Source organism: Phasianus colchicus, chromosome Z (assembly GCF_987193195.1).
Source record: "Phasianus colchicus chromosome Z, bPhaCol1.hap1.1, whole genome shotgun sequence".
Classification (NCBI taxonomy): Eukaryota; Metazoa; Chordata; class Aves; order Galliformes; family Phasianidae; genus Phasianus; species Phasianus colchicus.
This window is the reverse complement of record NC_143476.1, coordinates 64,078,056-64,099,244: the sequence shown is the minus strand read 5'-3', so window position 1 is coordinate 64,099,244 and position 21,189 is coordinate 64,078,056. Positions and strand designations below refer to the sequence as shown.

Below are 21,189 nucleotides of genomic sequence, written 5' to 3'. Positions count from 1 at the left end.
AAGAAATGCTAATATCTGCATCTGACAGAAACTTGGTGCCAAAACCACAGTGTTGCACACACACTGCAAGTGTGATTCTTCTTGCACCTGCATTCCTCGCCTCCAAAAGAGCTTCAATGCCACCATTTGTACTAGTAACTCACCCAGGTCTCTTAAGATAAAAAATCTTCTCTGCTGCCAGTAAACCTCCTTATTTTCTAAATGGCAGGCTTGTTGCAAAGAGGCCCGTTTTGAGTGAAATCTCTAGCAGGACAGCATCCTGACACATGGCCAGGCTGCAAAGAACTACAGTTCAAGTATGCAGCCTTGCTCCCGTATCTCCACGTAGTAGATAAGGGAGATGAGACTGAAGCACCTTTTTTGGATCTGATGGTTCACAGAATCATAGCAAAACCCGAGTTGGAGACGACACCCAACGATCGAGTCCGGCTTCTGGCTCCACACGGAACACCCGAAATTCAAACCCTACGTCTGAGAGCACTGCCGAAACACTCCTTGAACTCCGGCAGTTCTGTCACGCGACCACTGGAAAGCACGCCCTATGCCCACCGCCCTCTGGTGAACGGACCCTCCCTGCGCCCACCTCTAGCACGACCCCTCGCCACCCCCTCGGGCCCTGCCGGCGCCACCCACCACAAGCGCATACGTCGCCCACCACGCGTCGGAGGAAGAGCGCCACGCACCGCCGCGCATGCGCACAACGCCCACCCCACCCCGTTCACCCGGCACGCCCCCTCCTCGCGCCTACGGCGGGGAACCTCGACACGGCGCCCCCGGAGCTGTGGGGGCGGAGCCGCCTTCGCCTCTGACGTCATTTCCGCGCGGCCCCGTGGCCGCGGCCAATGGACGCCTCCGCGGCCGGCCCCGCCCCTTCCCCCTTCCTCCGCCGCGGGGCCGCTCTTGCGCTCGGGGCCGTGGCGGTGGACCGGAGCGGGGGCGGGGAGATGGCGGCGGAGGCCCGAGCGGCGACCACCACAGCGACACCCAGAGCGGGCGGGAGAGGCACCCGCGGGAGGGAGGAGCCGCCGCGACTGCCGCCGGCGCACGCTCAGCTGTGACCGCTCGCTTCTCTCAGGCCTCGGCCCGCCGGACGCACGTCCCCTCCTCGCGCTCTCCGCCTGCGCCGCGGCGCCGATCCCGTTCCCGCCGCCTCCGCGCGGCAGCGGCGGCGGCTCGAGCCCGGCCGGGAGCCCTCGGCTGCCCTTCTCCTGGGCGGTGGCGGTGATTATGCGCGGGCGGCCCCGGGCCCTGCGGCGCTCCGAGCCCCTGGTCCCGAGGCCGTCGCGCGGACGGGGAGCGCTCCCCGCCTAGGCCCAGCGAGCGGGCGGCCGGGAAGCCGCAGCCATGTACTTCCTCAGCGGCTGGCCGAAGCGGCTGCTGTGCCCGCTGGAGCGCCTGGAGCCGCCTCTGCACATCCAGACGGACCCCCGGAGGGCCTTCTTCGCGGTGCTGTCCTCCTCGCAGCTCAGCATCTGGTACTGCAGGGTGAGTGTCCCGGCTGCGCTCGGCCCTGCCTTGTGCCGTCCGTCCTGCTCCGGAGGGGCCGTGGCGATTGGGATCAGAGCTCACGGAGCCCTGAGCTACTTGTGAGTCGCTCCTGTGGGCCGGTGCTGTGCAGCTTGTTTGTTTGCTGCTGGCAGAGCAGTGTCAGGAAAACACGAGATCCGTCTGCTCGGACTGCACCACACGTTCCCTAAGATGAGACTCAGAACCAACTTTCTTTTCTTTCTCATTTTTTACTTTGGCTCACAGGCGTGACATAGAGGCTGCTTGTGGGACTGTTACTACAAACGTGCTTTGTGTCTTATGTGTGCATATGTTACACGTTCTATATAAAAGAGCCTGTAAGCATTAAGAAAACCAACAATAAGGACGTGTCTTTTTTAATAAAGCAAAACTGTCTGTGACAACTATTTATGTAATCCAGAAGTTCACAAACTCTGTTTGATGAGAGTTTAACTGCTTTGTGACCCTGAGAACAGGAATTGCAATGGCTTTCGGTTGGAAGTTGCTGCTTTAGCAGTGTCGTTCTAAACTGCACATGATTGGTACTAAATGCTTTGCTTTAAATTAGCTTTGTTAATAAAAAATGCTGCATGTCAGTTTGATTTGGCGCAGCATTGCAAAGCAGTTGTGATTTTGACTTTAAATTTTGATGCTGGATATTTTAAAAGTCTGCCTAAGTAAAATCTCTACCTGTCCATAAGTATGTCCGACTCCGGATAATTTTCTGAGTTCATCTCAGATTGCAGAGAAAAGTAAAAATCGGATTTTAGAAAGCTGGTGTAGAGCAGTGGAAAATGACAAGTCATAGCCTTAAAATCTTGCTTTAACTTATGCTGAGATTTCATCACTCTGTGTTGTGCTCTGCCTGTCTATTAATTAGTTCTTGGGCAGGGTGCCCATGCTGTATTTTAACTTTCATGTGTATTGCATCAGGAAGTATCAACCCAGTGCCGTGTGAACTTCATCATATGGCCTGTGGTCCTTTTGGTTTGTGCTGTGTAGTGTAGAAGTATGCAGTTTGCTAGCTTTTGCTGGTTGTTAAATCTCTAGCTGTAGTTGTCAGCAAAACATAATTGGTGGCCTTTTCTGGGAAAATAAGTAAATGAGAACAGGTTTGTAGAATGCTTCACAGAATGTGTCCTATTGTCCAGAAGGCAGTTTATTTTATGGTCTGTTCACAGGGGCTGCATAAATTACCTGCATTCATTACCTGACAAGTTTGGACTTGCATTGGAATGCTGAACAGTGGGTAGCTGACAGAAAGAAAGATGGAAGGGTAGAGGAATGTACTTGTTGCAGGAAAGTTTGAGCAAACTTACAGATCATTAAAAATTTCTCAGTGCATTCAGTTCCAGTATGTAATGATTTATTTTTACACTGATTTTGCCAGACTTTATTTTAGACTCAAAAAAAATTACATTGTCACCTGTAAGACAGAGATTAATGTTGAGCATTTTTTATGAGACTTTATTCCATTGTTAAGCGTATTTATTGCAAGTGTGTGTTTTTGGTTTTTTTTTTTGTAAGCGTGAAGTCGTATGTTTAACTGTTCTGAAATAAACTAAAATTTTAGCATTCTAGAAAATGTTATCATTAGGCAGAAGTATCTTCTTTAGAACAAAGCTACTTTTTAGTCAGATTGAACTAGTTCAGTTTTGTGAAGTGGAAAAGCCTTCAGGCTGATGTGCTTGTTGAAGCTTAACACTATCTCAAATGTATATGGAAGGCTTTGTGTGAGAATGAGGTGATGAGGCTGGTTAAACTGTTCTGAGGTTTTCAAGAACAAGAGGCTCTTTTAAATACTTCCAGGCTTGTGAACTTGCATTGAGTGATGTGTGTTTTTCAAGTGTAGTGGTAATATTTAATCCTGTATATTAGGACCTAACGATAGCAAAATCTATCTGCAAGTGCGGATTGGTTTTGGGGTTGGAAACCATATAGATACTAAGGTTAGAAAATGAGTTAAGTGACATGGGTAAAAACAGATCAAATTATCTTGATGTCTTTGAGTAAAAAATTCCTAGACTGCTTAACTTGTAGAGTGAGTTTAGATTGTAGATACAAAGACCACTAATCAGCGATGAACTTATTTCTTCACTTGCTGAGCACGCTCACCCCCATATATGTATATTTGTTTATAAATTGTATGTGTGTGTTACTGTACTTATTTGTATGTTATAAAACATACACAAAATAGAAATTAAGGAATGAAAAGATAAACTAAAAGGATAGCTTATTTCTTTTAATTTTTATTAAAGATAAAAAAAAAAAAAGGCTTTCTTCTCGCTATTTCATGGATTCTCTTGCATGTGCCCTAGTTTGGTGAAGGTGATCTAAGTGCTTTTCTTAAATATTTAATAAGAAATTTATGGCCACAGTACATTCATTGTCATTGAAAGCCAATGAACCTGTTTTCATTGACAGCATTGGAAAGCTTGTTTGACTGTTCTCCTAATGTTAGGTACTTGGATGTTTAAAACATGGAACTTCAGTTCTTGAAAGAAAATTTCTGAAATACTAAAAAGAGATAATTTATTAAGCTGGGAACTGAAGGTGTGCTTTCCTGAGGCTGCTGTGCAGTTTGAAGAGTTATTGTCTTCACTACTTGGACTTGTATTTTTGTGGCTAGTATTGGCTACTATTGGACTTATGGGGCCAGCCAACTTCAACAAGTGAAAATTTGCTTTTCCCTGCTCGTGGAGGGATGAGAGGAGCATTGTTCTTACTCCTTTGAATAACTTTTTATTTTAGATCTGTTTGGTTATCTCATGAAATAAGAACTTGAGGCAGTTTAAGGAATTCAGTTATTCTCCAGATATTGTGTGAAGATGTGTGCAGCTGTAGAATATGTGAAAAGGCATGGATTTTTCCGCTGCAAACGTTGAAGAGTGAAACAAGAATAGAGTCTGATGACGTAGTTGCACATATAAATATAGTCTGGTGTTTCCTTTCTTTGATCTTAACAGTCTGATGGCAATGACAGAAATAAGTGCCAGCCTTAAATATTTAATGAAAACCCTTGCACATTGTCATACTGTCTGATATGACTCTGCCTTTCATTACCAGTCCTGCAAGCCCTCTGGAGTCTATTCATTTTGTGGAAAATACTATAATTACCCAGATGTTTACCAACTTACAGTTTATATCTACCCAAGTTTTTAAACTTTTCTTTTTGTGATATTCTGTTGCTGAATGAGATCACTGAACTATAAGTTTATGGGATAGCATGCATGTCAGAATCCTAGATTGCTGAGTAATCTGTCTTTATTTTAAATGCTGACTTTCTTCTATATTCTTCTAAGACACTCTTCATGCGCTTTTCAGTCACTGATTGGTTCTCTGTTAGAATTGAGCTTGATACATTCTTTGAGCAAATTGGACTCAACAGAGAACTGTGCTTCTCTTAGAGAAGTAATATCTGTAACCTGGAATTTTGGCATGCTATAGAAGGAGTTGTTTGTGACACCAGTTCTTATAGGAAATGCGGTGTGTGAAAAGGGGTGTGTGTGTGTGTAAAATGCCATTGTTACTGTATTTTTTTTAATTATAGGTGACTATTAAAAGAAAAAAATAACTGATTGTTTTCACTGTGCTTCTAGGATTAGGCTTTCAGAGTGATGTATTTATCTTAGAACTCTAAGGAGAATAGCTTGCTGAGTACTGTAATATGTTTCTTTTTCCTAGGTAGGATTAGATACAATCTCTCTAGCATTTTTATTTGAAATTTTGTTGGAATATGGAGGTCAGACGTTGATAATGACCTGTGGTTATGCATTGTAAACAATGTGGCACAAATGGCATCATTGCAAGCTGGATGTCTTGCCTCTTCTGTTGTGGCTTGTGGTTTTTTCAGTTGGTTGTTTTTTTTTTTTCATAGTAGTTTATTCTCTGGGATTCCAACTTCTCACAGATACCTATCAGGGACTGGTCTGAAAAGGCCATTTCCTTTTTGCACTTTGGTGAGTGACAGCTGTTCCATTGCTTCCATTACAAGGTTATTTATGACTTATGTTAAAAAAAAAAAAAGAGAGAGAGAAATACCTATGGGACTGATGAACTTGTCATACGAAATGTAAAGTTCTTATGTTAATATTAGCATGCCTTTTTCATTTGTCCTCTATTACTATCAAATAGACGACCCTTCAAAAACGTTGCAAAATTATTTACCTGAAGAGAATAGCATCTTTGTTGTGAGCTCTTCCAAGCAGTTGCACATAAAATTGTTTGTCAATGTAAGATCAGGTACTATGTTAGAGGTTTTGTAAATTTGCTCTTCATCGCAGAGTCCTGTTGTTCCATAATTCAAATTGAAGCACTTGATAATTCTTAGGACTGAGAAATTCTTTGGAGTACAGCCTTTTTACTGGCAGTGTTTTTGAGCAGTCGACTGACTAAAAATTTTTGCTTGGGAGAGGCAGTGATTGCCATCAGCTAGGCAGTTCTGCAGCACTTTGATTTTTCTTCTTCCACAGCAGCTTCTGTGAAGCACAGTATTTGGAGTTGTTCATGTTGCATTATTTCTTGGATGGATATGCTGCTGATTTTAAATCTTCCACTACTTTTTTAAACTGAATTAAGAACGATATTGTGATAATCAACATTACTTTCAGAAATCCTTCTGCAACCATCTTATGTTTACATTAGTTACAAAACAGCTTTTCACAGTCTGTGTTTACATCCCTTTCTCCCCCCCTCTATTTAAGCATTTATTATTTAATACACCTGCTAAGATTCAACCTTCAAAGCAGAGTGTAAGCTGTCTGACAGCATACACTGCTCAGTGTCACCAGCCCTTCGTTCTGTTTCTTTCAGCCTGCAGCTTAAATTTTAAGCTCATCAAAATAGTTTGTTTGGTTTTCGTCTTGTGCCTACATCTTAATACAGAGTTGAAAAATTTTTATTTTGAGACAAAACAAATATTTGTGTTTCTGAAAGAAATTGCCTCCTAATTCTGAGTGAGATAAAATTTTTATGTCTAAGATAGTGAGATGTTGGAGGGGGAGAACGTAAGAGTTTCAACAGTTAACTGTGGCCAGAGTGCAAAAAAGGTGTGGATCAGAGCTGAACTTCTTGGTTGTGTGTAGGATAAGTAATGTGTCCGTAACTCTGCAAAGCCTTTAGGCATTTGGTCAGAAGTGATCTCATTCTGTGCAACTTCATCACTATTTTAAAGAGTTCCTTTAACTTCTTGCCACAGGCAAGCATGGGGACATAAACTGCTTGACAGTGAAGTTGTTATCCTTGCGTAGGATACAGTGTTGCTATTGGCATTTAACTCAGCTGTCATACCTAATTCATTGTTCTATGTAAAAATCATGAGTCTGCTGGTGCCTTACAGGAACATCTACAATCCTCAGAGAGTGTTAGTTCACACTTTTGCTAATTTTTTGGGTGACTATAAATGGCAGTATTCCTGTTTTGTTCCTTCTGTCTTTGTTCAAGTCAGTTCTCAGTGAGAGAGCAACTGAAGATGAAGGAACATTAACAGGTTTCAGTACTTGAATCTACACGTGCTGTTAGATTTTTAATTCTCAAACTTAGTCCAGTAGTTTTGTGTTGTATTTGTTGGCCTATTTAACGTGTTGAATGTGCTTCACGCGTGGTTTGCCATTAACCCACAGCAGCCAAACCACAGTATCCAAATTAAGGAAAACTTATGCTTTTATTATGTTACATTCTGTCAAACAACCAGTGACTCTACCTCTCTCCACTTGGCTAATGTATCATATTATTTTGAGGCCTTTGAACACTTCAGTAAAAGCAGGCACTTGCTGCTGTTCAAGTCCGTATGATTTGTGGTATTTAAAGATAGCCAGTTCACATTTAAGAATCTGTTCAATGTGTATTCACTTCAGGTGGTGGAATGCCTGTGTTTGGAGAAGTAGACCTATAATGTCTCATGTCTAATTTGCTGAGAGATTTTTATGTATAGCCAGTATATCTTGATAGAATCTTCATTAAAAATTAATTCATATGATCCAATGTTATGAGGTTGTTTGCAAAAAGAAAGGAAGTGGGAAAGGTGGTATGCTCTTTGTCAGATAGAGTTAAATAAAACTATTGATTTCAAATAACTTTCATTGAATGTTTGTTGTGGTGTCTGTCTTTCTCAGTTAGACGTCCAAGGGAACTCTTACTAAGCAATGTTACAACAGCTACTAATGAAATTAGTCAGTTTTAAAGCAGGTAGTTGAATTGAATGTCTTTGCCTGTGAAACTGGCTTGGTACAGTAAGGGTTTTATAAGTAGTACAGTTTTTCTGTTTCAGTACTAGTCATCCAAAATGTTTCGTTTCTTTTTTAATTAAAAAACTTTTTTTTTTTTTTAACGTTAGAAAGTATCAAGCATAAAAGGTTCAGAATATGAGACCTGTGGGAAGGGTTATTGTGAGAAGATAGGCCAAGTAACTGAGTGGTGGATAAGAAAGGAAGGAGATGTGGTATATTTAACTGTTGGAACAAGAAGTTGTGTTTTATGTATCTCTTTTTTTATTACAGGAACGCTGGAGAATTAACTTAATCTTTGGTGGATGATATTACTGTGCATTTTTTAATGATTGCCCTACCTTTTTCCCTTTTTATCTATTTTTGTAGCTTTTGAGCATCCTCCCCCACTGTTCTATTCATAAGCAAGTGCTGGCTTCTGGATTCCGTTTTTGCCTGACCTGATATTCTTTACTGAGAGCAAAATGTACTATACCAAAATTCTAGACTTCTTTGCAGCAGGTTGAGAAATGGCTTCTCATCTATTTTGGGAAGCTTCTGCTAGCTTTAAGTTGCAGTTTGAGTGAAAGAATCACTAGTTTCACAGGAAATCTTCAGTTCTTCCTTTCTTAAGAACTGAAGATGTTTACTTATGTTTTGTAGACTTTTTTTTTTTTTTTTTGAACAACTGTTTTTATTTGCTAGGTTACTTCCTATGTTTCTCCAAAAGCTGTGATTCTGCCATTAAAAGTTTAGTAAAAGTAGACTTTAAGCACTGTAAAGAAGCAGAATCATTGTCTTGATTTATCTTTTATATCTTGAGCTTAATTGGATTTCTTTAAAATTTTCAGTAGTTGTGTGCTGAAATCTGGAGAATGAAAAAAAATCATGTGCAATTTTCATGAAGATGGTGTAGGGAATTCTGTTGGTTATCCCAACAGAACTGCAAAGATGTAGGGAAAATTCTGTGCAATGGAGTCTGAATACCTGCTGCTTTTATACAGACTATGAGTTAGTTACCTAAAACTAATCAAAGAAGGGTTTTATATTGACTAGGCCCTTTTATTTTTTAAAAATATGTATTGAATGATTTGTTCCATGTGGGGCAAGTACTTAAAATTAAGCTGATAGATTTCTTTTTATACAATGTACTTCTTTGCTGTTATACCTCTTAGGTCACTTTTTCTGGTAGTAAATGACTTCAGATGTAAAATGGCTGTTTCATTTGCGTATGCAGAGCATGCTACCTTCAAGGTGTGTGAAGCTTGTAGCTGTTCTCACTTTAGTGTGGAGCTTGTAAACCTAGGCAGTGAAAGTTCTTGTGTTAGGGATTTTCAAAACTCGTTTTCAGTTTCTGAATGTGGAAATAAATTGAACTGATGAAATATTTATGGTTTAAACATCGGTTAGGTAGACTTCCTGATTTATTGAGTTAGAAATCAATCTGCTTGCTAGTAGGAGATTACTGAAAGTCAGAATGAAAGAGCATGCCACTCTTAATGGTAACTCCTTTAGTCTTCATCTGTAAAAACAAAATGTAAATCAACCTAGAAATCAGTTCTGTGTAAATTTTACAATTCTGTGTATGTAGAATATACTCCGAGATTCTAAGGCATAGCAATATCTTTCTCACAGATAAATGTCACAAGGACATTACAGTATAAATATGATCATTATGATTTGTAGAAGTATTAATAGAGAAAGAAAATTGTTGTGCATTAATGAGTTTCTAGCACTTTTTATTTTGCCTGCTGCTAAAATTCTTGAAGCAGAGGAGCACTTTAAGATTGGTGTTAGAATGATCAGAGCAGATTACTACGATTGTACTGTCACAAGACACCTCTTTTCCCTTCACATCTAAGACATTTAACTTGGTTTTAAATCAAGTAGTGAAAGACCATGTAGTTCACAAGAGCAATAAAAAAAATTCCATTACGAGTAATCTATTTAGTGTTACATTACTTGATCTACTAGTAGCTGAAAGAAAGAGAAAAGCTGTCCAAACTGAAAAGGCTGATGTAAATAGTTCTTAAGGTAAAGAATAGTTTGCTTGTTGTACTTTCCAGTATAAATTCTTAACTTTATTTTTGGGAAGTCATTTCTATCTAGATGCGAAATCTAATTAATACAACTGGTCACAGATTGCAAAGTCATACTATAAATATGCAGAGGCTGACTGTCTGTGGTATTAATTAAACTCCTTGTTTACATGTATGCTAGTTTCATGCTAATTAGTTTGTAGCTCTGCTTTTTTTTGTAAGGGAACTTGAAGCAACTGTTTTCAAATGTGGTGGTAGTAAATATTCACATAATTATGGCACAATCTTAAATTGATTAAACCGAAACAGTCATCTCTGACTGTCGTGACAGATTATTTTTCCCATCCAGCTGCTGGGGTAGTGTACTCTTTTTGGTGTAGAATTGGTTGCTATATCTCTGAAAAAAAATGAACATTTAATATGGCTAGAGAATGCATCTGTTGTACTGATAAGGGGAAACTTTAGAAAAAGCTTGGTTTGTTTAATGTAGCTGAAGGCTAAGGAAGCATGGTTGTGCTCAAACGAATGTATATGCACATATTTCTCTGTCTTCGTTCCCAGTGGGGGAGGGCAGCAAACAAGGGAATACCTGTCTAAGCTGAAAGCTGTTATTAGTTCAAGAATGAGAAAAGTGAAAACTTAAAATCTTAAGTATATTTAGAGAGGAAGACTGTTTCTAAGCCTGGGACCAAGAAGAGGTAGTCTTTCATTAGGATTTTGTCAGCTCTAAACTGTTTACATGAAAGGGAACGAAGACTGTGCTTTTGGTAGCTTTGTCTGAGCTTCGTAACACTGGAAGTCATGATCTGGTATCCAGGAATAAAGGTGGAACTGAGCACTTCCATTCATATGCAAAATCAGTTCAACAAACTGTAGAAGCTGTTTGTCTGCATCATTTCTGTTGACTTTTTCTTGAAGAGATGTGAAAAAGATTTTCTGGGTATCATCTGTTTAATACAGTTGTCCATCTGTTTAGCAGAAACAATATGAATAGATTGCACCAAATCTTTTACGAAGAATTTTTCATCCTGGCTAATTTGACAGTCCATTTCATTATAGGAGCCTATTAGAAGTGTTTGTTTTCTTTTCTCATGTTAAATTTCAGTTATCCTTTGTCTTCTGTTCTCTGAAGTAACTTTGTTTGCTTTCATCTGAAATCCGGGAAGAAAAGTCTCTAACTGCAGTAGGTGTTAGAAAGCAGCATTCCTTTATTCCTCACGATTCTACCACAAGACAGGAACATTCTCTCAGAGTTGAAGTTCTACATATAAACAGTTAAGACATACATCTGCATACATTGGCATACTTATTCATTCTTTTTCAAGAACTCATTAGTATATGCTAACGTCCCTCTGGGCATGCGTGATTGCATTTAGGATGGTCCTATGCCCACTTTATACCCATTTTTGCACCACTGGCTTAATCACTTAGACTTTTGGCTGACCTTTAGCTGTTTTTCCCCAGTTTGGCAAATTTCCATTTCATGCCATAATGAGCAACTTCCAAAAGAATATATGTGAAAATCTGAGGAAGACTTCCTTGCACCTTGTGAAATGCAAAGTTAAGTAGTTTGTTATGACTCCAGTGCTACATATGAAACAGAATTAGAAGAAAACAAGGCTGTTCACACCAAGTAAAGTTGAAATGGAAAGCTTTAGAATTAGCACTCGTTGATTCCTTTTGCTAAACTAATGTATTGGTCCTTAAACTAATATACTAATCCTTAAACAAACCAACCTATATCATTGCCTTTTATTTGAAAGTGAGATGAAGAACATCAGTGTGGCAGGGCTTCAGTTTAAGTTATTTTTAAAAAGCACCATTATATCGTGCATTGTCAAATACTCATTTTTTAATTTTTTGAGAGAAACATTGTAAGGAAAGGTAACTTTTTACATTCCCATTTCTTCTAGACAAATGATGTAATTATTATTGTGTTCTTTTTTTTCCCTTCAGCCCAGCGTATTAATTGTGAGCTACAAGGAACTATCAAAAGCAGCTTCTCAGTTTGGATCTTATAAGCAAGCAGAATGGCGGCCTGATGGCACCATGATAGCTGTTTCAGTAAGTAGAATTTTTATATTGTGGTTAAATTATTATAAGAAGAGTTTTGTATTACCAGTTTCCTTGCAGAAATCTGGAATCTATACATACACTTAACTAATTATTTATCTTACGTGAGTAGTAAGGGACAGTAGTAACAAAGGATACTAGAAAGTTTCTTTAGAGATTTAGTGGTTTTTCTCCGAAGAATGAGTTGTAGTTCTTTATTAAAATGTTTAGATGTGTTTGCTAGGGGTTGTGCAGCACCTCAATATTTTTGTGATCTGGAGAATAAAGATGTGAATGAAGGAAATACCTAAGGAGTTAGGCAACATAAGCATGTTTACTTGATAAATAGTACTTATGGATTTTTCAGAAAGCTGAGTCTTAAATGGATGAGAAGTTGAACTCATGTTTTGCATGTTGGGAAAAACATATTTAGTCATGTTTCATAGCTAGTGCTATGCCCACAGTAGTTCACTGAAGTGTTTGAGCTCCAATATTTAGAAAAAAGTTGGAGGTGTAAGACAGAGTGAAAGTAGGCATTTTGAATGTCAGTGTGTGATGCAGTAATACTGTGATTTGGAACACAGTATGTGATTCTTGCAACTTTTGGCCAGGTCTTATATTACAAACTGGTCTTAAATTAATTGTAATTTTTTGGTAGCTTTTAAAGTCAAGGTTGTTGAATTTCCTTGTGAAAAACTGCAAAAGACTGAAGTCATTAAAATTACCCATCAGAAGTTGAGAATACGGAATCTCAAATTGTGTAGTAATTACAGTCTTGTTTGGTATGGTGATTTCATCTCCAAATATAAACCGTCTTCTATACTTAAAGTGGTGTTTGTAGCATCTTTTAAGCCAACCAGACATTCTGTCATAGTGAACAATACTAGATGGTTGATGAAATTGTTCTTGCCTCTACTAAAATTCCTAAGATCCCATTTTTGTAAGTAATACTGGGGTATTCTTTTCTTGATAAGTTAGCTTACAATGTTTAAATCATTTAAAAAGATAATTGAAATCAATGCGGTAATATATTACTCTAATATTTCTGTTTGCATCAGATTATATTTTCAGGTTGTAAATGATTGTATTTATCTATAGTAGCAAAAAGGAGACTTCTGTGAAATTTACCATGAGTAAACTAATAATTCTTCAATTTGATAACCCAGAATATAATCACAAGTAAACTACTCAAGCATGTTACAATTACGTCATGTAGGAATTCAGAAGAGATGTAGTTGTTATATTGAATTAATTTGTGTATTTTTTCTATGATGTTGAGATCCATTTACTCAAGAACTTATGGTTCAACAAACGTTGAGGCTTTTTATTTTTTTCCATTTCATTACTGGACTTTCAAGTTATTTTTTGCAGTTAAATGCATAGTGTTCTATTTTTGTGGATAATATCAGATTGCATATGTGCGTATTGCAAACTTAGGTTTCACATAGTAAAATTTTGAATGGTCAAACAGGGAGGGGGGAATCAATTTATAGCATCTGCTGTGAGGTAATTATTGTTTGCACTGAAGGCAAATTTTGATCTGGCACATAAGACTTTATAATATCTCTGGTAGGCAGTTAAACCACCTTAAGCAGTTCTCACTCTGTTGTTCTCTAGAAATTCTAAAATTTTTACTAGTAGTATCTTCTTGTGTTAAACTGTTGGTACATTTGCAAACTACTGTCCTGCTTTGGACTATCATATCCACCATCACTTTTCACTGTTCATTTTTAGTAGAGTTTGTTCTTTTTTTATCCCCTAATATTTTGCAGGGTTTTTTTTCATATTACTGTACAAATAATTTTTTTTTTTCTAGTATTGCTGAGCTTAGATTAGTATGTACAATCATGACAACTGAATCTAGCAATAAATGAACTTGGATCAAGACAGTTCAATGCAGAGAAAGATATTGGCATTTTAGACTTATGCCTGATTTGGGCAGTCCTCCAGTAAGGTTGTTTTTCAGGGTGTATTCCCAGAACTAAAGCAGAATTTTATGAAACATTGCAGCATATGAGAAAACATGTAGTGAAATCCCTTGTAAGGCATTGAATGTTTGTTTTGACTGTCAGAGATGAGAATGATGAGGGAATAGATGACAGTGATGAAACTTCACTAAATTTTGTTGCAGCACAGGTGTTTATAAAGCAGTGTAGAAACAAACATGATCAATTTCCAGCAAGTATCTGGTTGAATTTTCTGCATGTCAGCCAGCTATTCACAATATTTGAGGTTCTATCTAGAAATGAACCTGTAACAATAGTAACTCGTGTTTTGAATGGGATTCATCTAGGCCCTTCGTACAGTATCAGTATAAAGATTACTTCACGGTATTGTTTTACTTTTCCTTCCAGTATTGGGTAACTGAGAGGTTAAATATTTAACGATGTAATGGAAAGAACCTGTAAAGATACTAGAAATGAGTATCTTTGGTGGGTTGTTTTTTGTGGGTTTTTTTTTTTTTTCTATATAATGATGGAACGTATTACTACTGCTCATGGAATTAATTTTGGGCCATCTCAATATCACCTTTATGGCTTGGATAGTTTTACATAGGAAAGGTATTTGCCTTGAATGCAAGAATTGTGCTTTTATTACGTTACAGGGCTTTTTTGAAGCTGAAACACAAATTCATCTCAGAAAACTTGATTTCTGTGAACTGATGAACGAAGCTAACAGGTGTTACTTTTTCCTGTGTTCACAGAAAAGGAAACCAGCCTTGCAAAGCAACTTGAAACCATTTATTTCAGTGCTGCTTAACTTTAGTAATGATGCTTTAGGTACATACTCGGCCTATATCGAAATGTTTGTATGAAAATACTGTTTAACTGAAGTTCATTTGCCAGTTTGCCTAAAGGTTAAGTTTGTGTTTTGGACAAATCATACTTCTTAATTTTGAGCAGTGTTGTAGTTTTAAATCAGTCTCCTAGAATAGCAAAACATAACTTGGTTTTGGATTATAGTAGAATTTTTTTTGAGACACTGAAAGAGTTTAAAAATATACTGTTATCTAAGATGGATCAACGAAAATTTTTTCAAAACTACCTGGATGACTAGTACTGAGAGGCAGTGCCTGGCTTCTTTGGTGTCTGTATGTGTTGAAGCAATTGGGGGTCTTACTTTGAAGGCCTGCTACAGTTTACTAGCTGCTTTCTGCATTAATTCTCTTCGAAAGCACGGCTAATTCTCTCTTATTCAATACTCAAGATGATGCTGTTAGAGATTCATTTATTTTGGGAATTAGGTGACTAAGTTCCACATACCTGTCTATTTTCATATATTTAGATCTGTATGAATCAGACAAACTTCTGTGGGGTGCATACATCAACAAGATATTTTCATGTTTTCTCCCAAATGAGTGATATGTTCAGTGAATTTTGAGAGGTAGTATGGATTTTACATAGAATGAATTTTTAGCATGTCTGAAAATTGATAGTGTGTAGGTGTGCTCACTCTGTATAAGACATAGAAATGACAAGAATCTGCATAGATTTTACTCATGCATTAGATGTCCAGATGTGCATTTTATCAGTATTTCTCTTTCAGACTGCGAATGGATACATCTTATTTTTTGAAATCCCGCCGGCAAGAGACAAGTATCTTTATGAGCCAGTGTATCCCAAGTAAGTATTGTAAACTTTCTTTGCATCCTCACAGCATAGGAAAATGTGACCAGATAAGTCCTGGGCAGATTATATGATCAAACACATTTTTTTCCTTGTTTGTGTTTTAAACCTTGATGACCATATAGAGTATCTTTCTTTAGATTTAGAGTCAGTACAGAGGAGAAGCTGATCTAATTGGCTTGCTGTACACTGGCAGGATTCCTGGAACTTACTGGCAATTCGTGAGGTCTCAAAATTCTGAATAGCAGAATCAATAATGTCTAATTTTGTAATTGATATAACACAGTTCTTTTAGATTCCTGATCTTTCACAAACTTCAATAGTTTCTTAGTAGTAGTTCAGTTAAATATGTCATGTTTCTTAGGAATTATCAGGGTTACATTTTTTATAAATTCCTCTCTTCTCTCCAACTTTACAATAATTGAGATATTTTTGAAATAAATTTCCTGTATCTTATACATGTTTTTAGTAAGATGTACAAATACTTTAGTTTTGTGTTATGTTGTCATTATCATCTTATTTCCCTTGTGAACCATATAGTACATTTCCTTTGTTAAAATGTAATGTGACTGTACATGATGCATTTGTGGTTAACCTCATTGACCTCTAGTGTGATTGGACACAATTTGAAACTATGTAAGAGAGATTAAAACCTTAACAATGTATTTGTGTATTTGCATGTTTACATAGGTAGACTGTGTAGTTGTTGATGTTTGTTCACAGAAATAATAAAATGGTCTTGATTTATCATTGGCCAGAAATTAATTATATGGGGTAAAGGGGGCATTTTCATATTCACAGAATAAGTTAAAGTTGATGAGTAGGTGTCATGGATTGAGGGCTTTTTGTCTGTGATGGGGCTAGGCCCTCCCCACATCTGCCCATTCCACCGTGGGAAGCCGTTGGAGAAGTGAGAAGAAGGAATTACTCAACTGAGATGAGGAGTAAACTATTTTACTAAAAATGGTAAAGGAATTTGATATAACACAATATAAAAAGAATGAAGAGAAACAAATCAAGATGGGAAGAAGAGCATATCAGCAGGCCAAGGCTGAGTGCTGCCCACAGCTTTTGCCCAGGGGACAGCCTCTCCATGGCAGGACATGACAAAGCCCCTGTGTCTGCAACCTGTAAGGAGTATCAGAGGATGATGATGTCATATAAGAGGAAAACATAACTGTTAAATCACGAACATTTAAAACTTCATTGTTTATGAAGGCTTGCTTTGTGCTTAAAAAAAGAATCTCAATTACAAATATACGTTGGAAGAAATGACTTGGCAGCTAGTAGAAAATTTGAAACTGAATTAATTTTTGCTTCATTGTGTTGGTAACTGTGTGTGTTACACTGTTGTAACGCATCATTTTCTTCTGAAATAGTCCTCAAAGCTGTGGAATTAAACAGAATTTACCACTGCAACTTATTTGTCAGTTTTTCAGAAACTAATATGGACAAGTTATATTACAGTGCTTGCCTTTTCTGAAACCTGAGTAGATCAAATTTACAAACTGACTTTTCGCATCTGCTGTGCTGTCATCAGAAAAAAAAAGGAGAGGGGAAAAATTAGAGAAGCCTATCTTGGTAAAGAAACTGTTAAAATAAAGGAATTAGCATGTCTATCGCTGCACACAATGCAAACAATGTAAATGATAATTGATAGCATACTCTTTTACTGAGCATATATTTTTAGCTGGTAAAATCTGAACCTGTATGCAGTTTCAATATGAGTGAAAGAAATTCTGCAGTAAAAGAAAAATTTGGAACTTTATATGTGCCATGTTAAGGAGGGATTTGAAAATAGCTATCAAGTTATATCAGACTAACTTTCATATATTGATATTGGAAAGTGAATTGTCAACCTAAATTGCAAGTTTTTTGAGAAAGTATTTGTTAGCTGAGTTGTGTCTTGAATGGTGAAGACTTCAGGGTTTATTTACAAGCTCAAAGGATAATACAGTGCTTTTTCTGTGGATGAAAAAGACAAGGTGCTTGTCCCGACAGTGTTTTTATTGGGTTGCTCGCAGTCTCCTAAATCTGATGCATGGACTTAACTTAAGAAGATCTCACTGAACTTACTGGGATTACTAGTCTATCTATATTTAGATCTCAATTTTGAAAACCTTATTAAAATTACTACAGTTCTGGTTATATTAGATCAAAAGAATGACAGCCAGTAGTGTTTGTGTGTAAATTAAGTATGCTGGGATTAGCTGTGGATTGTTCTATAAGCTATTATGAATTTCTTTTCCCATGCAGGTGCAATGCTTTGTCAGTAGGTAGTTTCATTAGTTCTGCTTTATAGTTTTTCCTGTGTTGATCAGATATTAAACAAACTAAAAACAATCCATCTCCCAAAGCAAACCCAAGCCAAAATTAAACAGCAGACAAACTAAACAAAAAAACTAAGAACTGAAACTTTAATTTTTTGGGGGATGGTTTTGTTTGCCAAAGATGAAACTATTTCACTGAAATACTTGTATTTTATTTCTGCAGGACTGAACAGTTTAGCAAATCTATTCTGTTAACTATGAAGCAATTAAAAAATCATTGTAAGGAGTCGTGTATTACTTGCATTGTGCCTGAAAGGGATCACCTTCCTGTTTTCTCCCACTGTAGCAGTTTGTTCTTGGCTCCTTCCTGTGTGCTGGCATAGTGATTACGCAGCCGTGTTTTAAGGCAAGCTAGGTTGCTCTCCTGATGGGGAAACTAAACCTACCTCTTTCCTTTCTTTAACTCCTTGCCCCACCATCTCTGAGATTCTAGTAGCTTAGCTTGTGGGCCCCCATATGTTATGACAGAAGGGCTGGTGTTAGGAAGTGGTGATCTTAAAATAGCTCTGAATGCAAAGAACTGGTTGTTAGAACTTTCTGTTCATTAGCAGGATTGTGAAGTTCAGGAGCATGGAGAAACTGGCCAGTGATACTTGTGCGGTGATTCTCTTCAGTACAATATGAAGCAGTTATTTGTGATATTTTAACACTTGTGCAAACATTAATTCTGACTTGTCCAGCTCTGACTTATGTAGTTACTTATCTATGTTACCTATGAGTGGAAGTGTGTGAGCTTTGCAAAACGTTAGGAAGATTGAAGACAATCCTTTTATTTGAGTAGAATAGGGCAGGGTCGCATTAGCTGCTGGAAACAAAAATGTTCTTCCTCTCTACCATTCTTCTTTTTGGCCACCTCCATGACATATCAGGAAGTTAACAGATTTTGTAGAATATTATCAGAATATTATCAGAATATTATCAGAAGATCCTAATGTGTTCTTTAAAGTTTGGACTTAGTCTTATTCTTAAAATTTGGAACAAGGTTCTGCTTAGTGTTTATGATCTGGCAAAAAGTACTTTCTGTAAGCAGGACAAGGCCAGTACTCCAGTATCCTTTCTTTAAATAACAAATTGTAACAGAGTCATGAAAGGTAAGCATCTTGACAAAAAAAATAAAAAGAAAACATTCTTAATATAACTTCAGCTTAAAAAGAGTTCTTAAGCACTGCAGGTAAACATAATGAGATCATGATACATTGAGAGTACACACCAGAAACTTGCTCAGCTGCACTTGAATCCTGGTGCAAGATTTTCTAGTTTAATGAGTCGCTGAACTTGCAATTATATTTCCTTCCATAAAGATGAAAAAAACCTAATAAATATTGTGTTTAAGTTCTCCTGTCACCTTAACTCTCATTTAAATACAATGCGCATGTTTTACTGTCAGTAAATAAAAAGTGTCAGAAAAGCAGATTAGAAGATACTTTCTTGGCATCAGGGTTTCTTTAACATTCCTCTGCTTTAGGCAATTGGTAGATGCAGTGAAGTTACAGCTGTATAAGGCATTACTATTTTTGAAACAAATACTTGTTTCAAAACTTGTTTCAAACTATAGAGTTTGGTTGATAATTGAAATGCCTTAAATAATTGTTTCGCCTCTATTTAAAGAAATGGACTAAAAAAGCTGCTGAAAGTAAAACCCATTGCTCTTTTATCTTTCACTTGAAATTTTTCTTACATATGATGGAGCAAGATGATCCTGAAATGCTTGTACATTTGTACTCTTAGTAGAACTGTTTCAAGAAAATGCAACCAGACAAATAAACAACAAACAAACAAGCAAAAGAACATCTGTATAGGAGTATGTGCATGGGAAGATGTTAGCTGCTTGTACTTCAATATACGTTGCAATATACTGTTTTAAATTCTAGTTTGTTGTACCTTTTGAGGCTTATTTGGTTTCAGATGTACTGAAGTAGATATGGTGAGGGTTTAGAGACTGTTCAGCATTATGCATGTTTTATATGCAAGCTAAAATTAGTTTAAAGTGTAAAATTAATGCTTACAGTGTAACAGCAACATTCTGTTCTGAATTCTGTTTTTTTTCCAGAGGAAAAAGGAAGGTTTTTATCTGGAGTCCCTCGATAGTGCTGTTCATTTGTTATTTTTTGTTTTATTGTTTGCTTGTCTTAATATTTTAGGAATGTTATGAGATGAAGTTGTTCTAAAGAATAAATATTTTTGTCTCTGTTAATACTTTGCTGGAGCTTGCTAGTCTGCAGAGTCTGAGTCCTGCTCAATCCATTTGACTAAAAACACATTTTAAAAAAAGGTAAAATAAACTGCCTCAGACTATTTTACAGTGCCAGCTCTTAAAAACCTCTCTCCAGTTCATAGAGGCTTGGAAGAGGATCAGTGTTGGCCATTAGCCCACATTCTGTGATACTTCCCAGAAGTGAACACAAGTACAAAGTCCTGCTTCAGTTAGTTCAGTCTAATTTTATCACCATGTTACTAAAATTGCTACAAAATAAAACAAAAGAATGTGTGATAATAGGATGGCAAAATACGATTAATCTCTGCATGTGGTCTGCCTAAAAGTGGTAGTGTACGTAAGTAGTGTCACATAAGTGACAATATTTTTTGAGGAATATCCAAACGAATTTGTACAGATATTGTACAGATTGTTTCACAGGGAGTGCAATACCACCACAGTCGAGACTTTTCTCTACTAAATTGTTAATTATTTCAGTTCAGAATTTCAGCAAAAACAGTGATGTTAAGACTTGAAAAGACATTGTGTGGTGATTTAATGCTGAGGATATTTTCGTCTTGTATTTCTTCATATCCTCAACTGGAGAATGCATGGGAGTTAAGGGCCATAAATTTAGAATCAGGCCTGAATGTCATGTTCTAACCAGTTCAAGCACATTAACAAGCTAATGCTTATCTTCCAGATCATATTACTGTATTAATGCTTGCATATCTGGTTAGAGTATTTGTGCCCTGCTATTTTTGATATTTTTCAAAACTTTTTCCTTTCTTTTAGCAAGGCTGTTTATAGGTGCCATAGATTACCTCACCAGTAGGGATTTTTTTTCCCTGATTCAGTACACTGAAGATTAGTGTGCAGAGATGTTTTGAACTTTAAACTCTGCAGGGGTAATTGATGAGATATACAGTTAATTAACTTACTAAATAATTGTTCTTGGGAGTTAAACTTGCACTAAATTTTGTGTGTGATTTTTTCCTTGTTAAAACAACAAAGTTGGTTTTGGCACTGATTGGGCAATGTATATTTAAAGCTAGATTAGTTGTAAAATTTTATTAAACACTGTGGAATTTGCTAGCCCAGGACATGGTTCAGAAGCAACTAAGAAGTCTTTGAAACTGAAATAGCTTGTGACACCACTTCACTTTTAAAATTAATAGTTGATTAGTGTGTCAGTTAGAATCACAGAATGGTTTGGGTTGGAGGGGTCTTGAAGCATCA

The 21,189-nt window shown here is 37.3% G+C and overlaps 1 protein-coding gene across 3 annotated transcripts in view; it reads left to right on the top strand.

Annotated features, from left to right (window-relative positions):
• Nucleotides 1–1,344: 1,344 nt before the first annotated feature.
• The window catches only part of RIC1 (RIC1 partner of RAB6A GEF complex), a 49,821-nt gene continuing 29,976 nt past the window's right edge, over nucleotides 1,345–21,189 (top strand). For all 3 annotated transcript variants that reach the window (XM_031606132.2, XM_090132191.1, XM_031606131.2), the window contains exons 1-3: nucleotides 1,345–1,485; nucleotides 11,705–11,812; nucleotides 15,347–15,423. In XM_031606132.2, the coding sequence (XP_031461992.1) occupies nucleotides 1,345–1,485; nucleotides 11,705–11,812; nucleotides 15,347–15,423 (326 nt within the window). The remainder of the gene's footprint in view (nucleotides 1,486–11,704; nucleotides 11,813–15,346; nucleotides 15,424–21,189) is intronic.